Source organism: Plasmodium reichenowi, chromosome 4 (assembly GCF_001601855.1).
Source record: "Plasmodium reichenowi strain SY57 chromosome 4, whole genome shotgun sequence".
NCBI classification, from domain to species: Eukaryota; Apicomplexa; class Aconoidasida; order Haemosporida; family Plasmodiidae; genus Plasmodium; species Plasmodium reichenowi.
In genome coordinates this window covers 188,898-195,409 of record NC_033649.1, presented here as the reverse complement: position 1 = coordinate 195,409, position 6,512 = coordinate 188,898, and the positions used below count along the sequence as shown (strand labels likewise).

Below are 6,512 nucleotides of genomic sequence, written 5' to 3'. Positions count from 1 at the left end.
TTTTATTATTTTTTTTTTTTTATAATGTTCTTAAAAATAGCTACGGTTGTTCATATTTTCTGAACGTTCATAATTTTTTTTTTTTTTTTTTTTTTCTAGCCATTTTATATAATTAATATTATTGTTCTATTATTTTTAATATTTTGTGTATGTTAAGGAAATGTGTATGTATAAATATATGTGTATGTATAAATATATATGTATATATATATATATATATAATTGTTTTTTATTGTTTTTCTCCTTTTAACATTTTCAAGGATATTAATTTAGATAAATTGTATTTCTCACTTTTATATTTGTGAATCATGAGGTTTGCTTAAACAACATACACTAAGAAAAAAAAAAATAAACGAACATGATATAATTTTGATAGTTGAATGATTTGAGTAATTTTTGTTCGCTCGTCTTTAAATATGATTATAAAATTATATAATTCCTTTTAATTTTGAATATATTATATATGTACTTTCTTTACTTTTTTTTTTAGTGATTGTTCCCCATTTTTATTTGAAAACTTTAGACGTATATAAAAAATACAATATATGTATATTTATTAAATGTGATCTTTCAATATGTTACATATATGTATATTTTTTTTTTATATTTTTCCTATAGGTATTTCAGAAGATAAACATACAAAGGTTTTTTTTTTTTAATATAGATTTTTTGTTCTTAAAAATTGGTTTTATATAAGCATATGTTTATACATTTAAGTGTGCATATATTTGTTCATATATATATATATATATATGTGCGTTTGTATTTTTAGGTATGTAATAAATCGGAAAAATATATAGATAATCTGATTGATTTATATTGGAATGACATATGTACAGAAACCAAATTAGAAGAAGATACAGATGAAAGTAAAAATGGAAATTTTAATAAATGTGAACAAATAGGAACAACATATCATAATAAAAACAAAGTTAATTTAGAAAAAAAAATTAAGGAAGAAAAAGATTATAAATTATCACAATTTTATGTGGAGAAAAATTATAATGACAAAAACTATATTAACAATTTTGATAATTCCGAATGCGGTGTAAACAATATTTCCTTTGATAATGATAACCCATATTTTAATGAATATGATAAGAATAAATTTATTAATGAATTTATTGAATATTATAAAAAGCTGAAAGGTGAATATTATATAACTCCTGGAAATTTTGTACATTTATATACAAACCAGAAGGTGAAATTTTTATGAAAATATGTGAATACAATGTTAAAGGTTTTTTTTTTTTTTTTTTTTTTCTAAATGTCTCAAATATGAAACGTTTCTATATATATATATATATATATATGTGCTATATTTAATTATTTTTATATATATATTATATATATTTATATTTATACGCTTGAATGTACATTTTGATGTCTTTATAGAATTGTAATTTAATTGAAGAGAAGGACATAAAACTGAAAGGTATATCTAGAAATAAAAATATAAAAAAAAAATATAAATATTGTATGAATGATGTTAGTTATTATAATAGTATTAATAATAAAGATAGAAAGAACCTAAATAATGTAAATAAATTAATAAAAAGAAAAAGAAAATATGATAAAAATGAAAAGGTGATGTTTCATAAACGTTTTTCATCATATAATATGGGGAGCGCTAGGAAAGAAAAGGTTTTGAGCAAAAAAGCTAAAAAAAGGGAAAAATTGTGGAAACGAAATAAAAAAAAGAGAGAAAAAAAAGAATGCATAGAAAGTTTAAATGTGGAAAAAATGGAAATAAATTTATGTGTAACGAAAAGATCAAAGGAAAACATATATAATATAATAGTAGAGAATAACTTAAAAAATGAAAAATTGGAAAAGATACAAATGAAAGTACATAATGATACATCATATTTACAAAAATTAAAAAGAGAAAAAAAAAATGACATGTCGGCGATTAATAAGATTGAAATAAGAAATAAAAAAATGGATAGGATATATAATGATAAAAAGAATGACAAGGATAAGGTACAAATTAATGTATCAAGTTTGCATGTGTTAGAAAAAGCATCAAACATATTGAAGGATAGTAGGGAGTTTTTATTATGTAGTATGGATGAAATTCATGTAAATAATAAAGAGGAATGTGAAAAAATAAGAGAGAAATTTCAAACACTTTTTGGGTCATCTACTGATAATACAGATTTATATAAGGATCAAATTAGTAATAAAGAAGATTCAATATTAAAAAAAAATAATATTGAAATAATGAATGAGTCAGATGTGGATATAACAAAAAAACATGTTACTAATAGAAGTTATAGTACTGACAACATAAAATGTAGTGATGATTATAAAATGAAAAATACAAATCAAGTAGATAATCAATGGTATGTAGAGAATTATTCGTCTCAATCGTGTAATGAAAAAAGAGAAAGATATAGTAATTATTACCATAATGATAATTATTATAATGATAATCATTATAATGAAAATTATTATAATATTGTGGAATATAATAACATGTCACATGATTATTCTTATTATAATAAAGAGGAAGGGAACATCATACCATATGATAATATTATAACGGAAGAGAATTCTATTATAGATAATAAGGAAAATGATGATTTAACACAAAATATGAAACAATTACAATCATATAAAGAATATATAAAAAATGAATCAAATGAGGATGATAAAGATACAAACAAATTTACGTATTTATCACATAATTCGATAAAGGAAGAAATGAAAATAAAACAAGATATAAATGTGGATAATATGGAAATTTTAAATTTCTTGGAAGAAAATAAAAAGAACACAAATTATCCTTCTCATGTATTTGTTGAAAAAAAAAAAAAAATTTCCAGCAAAATTAAAGAAGTGGATAATCGTATAAAAAATAAAAAGGATAATATGCAAATAATTAACATAAACGATATTCCGTCAAACGTACCTTTAACTATGTTAATTTTACAACACATGGAAGAGAAAACAAAAAAAAATAAAAAAGAGGATAAAAAATTTAAGGTAAATTATAAGGTTGAATTAATTGGTCGTTTAAATAATTGCGTAAATTTAAAAAAAGCAATAGAAAAAGAGAAAAGACTTTTTTCAAGAATTGAAAAGATATATGATGTATGCAATATGTATAAAAAGGATAATCAGAATATATGTTTCAGAAAAAATAAAAACATGACTGAAAAGAATAATATCCTTAGTGATGATGACGAAAAGTATAGATATCCTATTGTTAGTAGTAGGTCTTATATCCCTTTTCCTAATATGGATGGAAAAAATAATAGTATTCACATTAAAAAATATATGAATAATAAGTATTTATTAAATTTCAGGGATGGTAAAAAGGACGATATATATAATAATAACGATAAAGAAGAAAAAAAAAATGTACTACTCTCTATCAAACCCCTGAACATAATAAATGTGAAGGCAAATGAAGAAGTAAACACAAGAATTAATCATCGTATAAACAAATGTATATATAAGAAAAAAAATTATGACAATAAAATAACTTTAAGTGGTATTTATAAAGATAAGGCATTTAATATGAAGGGTATAAAATCATTTTTGAAAAAGAACCATATTATGGTCTCAAAGGAGAAAATGAGCATAAAAAAGGATAATTTGATAAAGTATAAAAATAAGATGTATTTTTCTCATCTATTAAAAAATAGTTGTATTAAGAAAAATTCTATGCTTAGTTTATGCAACAAGAAGGACAAATCAGATAATGTGTGTAAAAGAAATAACTTTGTTGTGAAATATATGATACATAATAAAGCACAAATGAATAAAAAGGAAGCTAACGCAAGTATTAAAAAGTATAATATACATAAGAATATACATAAAAATATAGGAATAAACCGATCAACACATGTTAGTAATTATAAGGTGCATAGTATTCAAAATGGTTTGAGTGATATAGAACATGATAATAAAAGGGCCATTATAAAAAGTGTTTTATTTATGGATAATACATATAAGGAAGGTGGTATGTATACAAAACAGAGTATTATGTTTAATAATGGAAATTTAGAAAAGTTTAAAATTCATAATAAAAAAGGAAGGGAAGGGAATTCTTTCACATGTGAAATAAAGAATAATGACTATCAGAATATTAAGTATAATGAAATGAAGGGAGCTAAAAATGATTGTTTGAATCAAAATGAAATAGTCGAAAAGGAGAAATTTGATTTGGAACATGAAAACGGTTCGGAACGTTTCATAGAAGAAGAAAAACATATATGTATAGTAGATGATAAAAAAAATAATATAATGAATGTTGATGAGAAAAGAAAAAGTGACTACTCGTCTTATGAAAGAGTATTAAAAATGGAAGGAAGTAATAAAAATGAAGAAGGTTATTCCAATACAGACAAAATACTAAAAAATGAAAAAAATGTAAATGAGAAAAATGATGAAAAAAATGTAAATGATGAAAATAATTATTTTTATAATAATAATAGTGACAGCTTTGAGCTGTGCACAAATTCATTAATATTTACCAATAATAAAAAAAACAGTATATTAATTCCTAGTGAGAATGAAAAAGGTATTATAGGATCACAGAAGGAAGAGGAAAAACATATATCTCCTGTTAAGATAAATAATAAAAAAAAAGATTTATGTAAAAATATAAATGAATCTAACTATTCAGATAAAGAATATAGTGTGTTGTTAAATAGTATAGAAAAAAAAATGTATAAGAAATGTTCTAGCACCTCAAAGATAAGAGGAATAGAAAAAAAGAAAATAAATGAAGATTATGTTGATTTAAAAAATATAAATTGTTCTAGAAATACATTAGAATTTTTTCTAACCAAAAAATATTTGAAGAGTAGCGAACTTATTATAAATGAACATGATTTTGAAAATATTAATAATGTATATGAAAAGAAAAAAAAAGAAGAAGAACAACAAAAAAAAAAAAAATTAAATAGAAAAATAAAAGTTAATATTCATAATGATAGTATAATAGAAGAAAATATGTCATCTCAATATAATTTTGTTAAAAAAAAAAATAATAATTGTATGGTTAAATTTGAAACAAAAAGGAGTAAGTCCATATTGCGCTCAGAAATATTTGCTGTTGAAAAAAATAAAAAACGTGCAACAAATTTGATGCGTTCTGAAGAACAATTTATTTCATCAATCGGACTTGTTGAAAAGGGTGAAAATAGAAAGAGGATAGAAAAAAAGGATGAGGAATATATAAAGGAAAAAATAAAAAATAAGAAAAATGAATTTAAAAATATTTTAACAGAACAATTACTTTTATTCAAAAGTGCAGAAAATATAAACACAAGTGGTAGTTTCAATACTGAAAAAATAAGACACATAAAACGAACCAAACGAAAAGTTAACCTTAGTAATAATTTTATTTTAAATAATTTTTCTAATATTTTAAAAAAATTACAGAGAGTGGAAGAGGATAAAATAAAAATGGATGAACAAAAAAAAGAAATAAATAAAAACAATGAGAAGGGTGAATTTAATGAAAAGGAAGAACCTAATGAGAATGGTGAACATATTAAACAAAAAGGATATAACCTTTTAGCAACTACAACAAAAGAGACAGCAGAAATAAAGGAAGATTATTTTATAATACAATTAAATATAATAACGGTATTTCTGTCAGATTCATATATGAAGAGGGTTAATATGAAAGATACCTATTATATGAAGTTATTTATATATTCTTCGAATGAAATAGAAAAAATACAAAATAATTATATTGTTGAAAAATTCCCTTGTTACTTTGTATCACATGCCAATGGTATAGCTTTAAGTTGTGACGCCTTTAAGAAGATGAAGGTAAGTTCGAAAATAAAATTAATCACTACACAACTAGATGGGTTAGCAATTGTGTGAGCACACACACATACATATATATATATATATATATATATATATATATATATATATACATTTTTGTTAATTTCATGGTTTTACTTTTTTCTGCGTATTTTAGGTAATGTGCGAAAACTCATCAACTGGAGTATTCAAATTGGTAATATCTTGTTGTAGAGAAAAGGCCATTTTAAGAAAAGAGATAATAAGAATGTACAGTCGAATTTTTCAAGCAGTGAGTAAAAAATGAAAAATATATAATGGGTATATTTATCTAGGCATATACACACATACATACATACGTACATACATACATACATATATATATATTTGTTAAATGTTGTAGCCCCTAAATTTGAAGACTTATCCTTTGAGCAGGAACAAAAAATATGCACACGAGGAGAGCTCCTTCAATGATAGACTTTACGAAATGAGTGGTAAAAAATAAATAAATAAATAAATAAATATATATATATATATATATATATGTAAATACTTTTATTCATGTTATTTGATTATTATTTTCTTTTCAGGTACCATAATCCTTGGAACATTATAATTATTTAATTTGTCCCTACTAATTAGAGGCTACAAAAACTTGTAATAAATATATACCATTTAATATTTATCATATTCAAAAGAAGAAAAGAAAAAGAAAAAGGTAGAAATATGTTGTACGGTTT

The 6,512-nt window shown here is 22.2% G+C and overlaps 1 protein-coding gene across 1 annotated transcript; it reads left to right on the top strand.

The window, feature by feature from the left end:
* Positions 1 to 308: 308 nt before the first annotated feature.
* On the top strand, positions 309 to 6,388 carry PRSY57_0404300 (hypothetical protein; the record flags this gene model as incomplete). The annotated part of the gene is made up of 8 exons (XM_012905907.2): positions 309 to 313; positions 491 to 525; positions 619 to 644; positions 773 to 1,201; positions 1,396 to 5,793; positions 5,951 to 6,064; positions 6,176 to 6,266; positions 6,363 to 6,388. 8 exons carry the CDS (start codon positions 309 to 311, stop codon positions 6,386 to 6,388), a joined length of 5,124 nt encoding a protein of 1,707 aa, XP_012761361.2.
* Between the last annotated feature and the right edge of the window lie 124 nt (positions 6,389 to 6,512).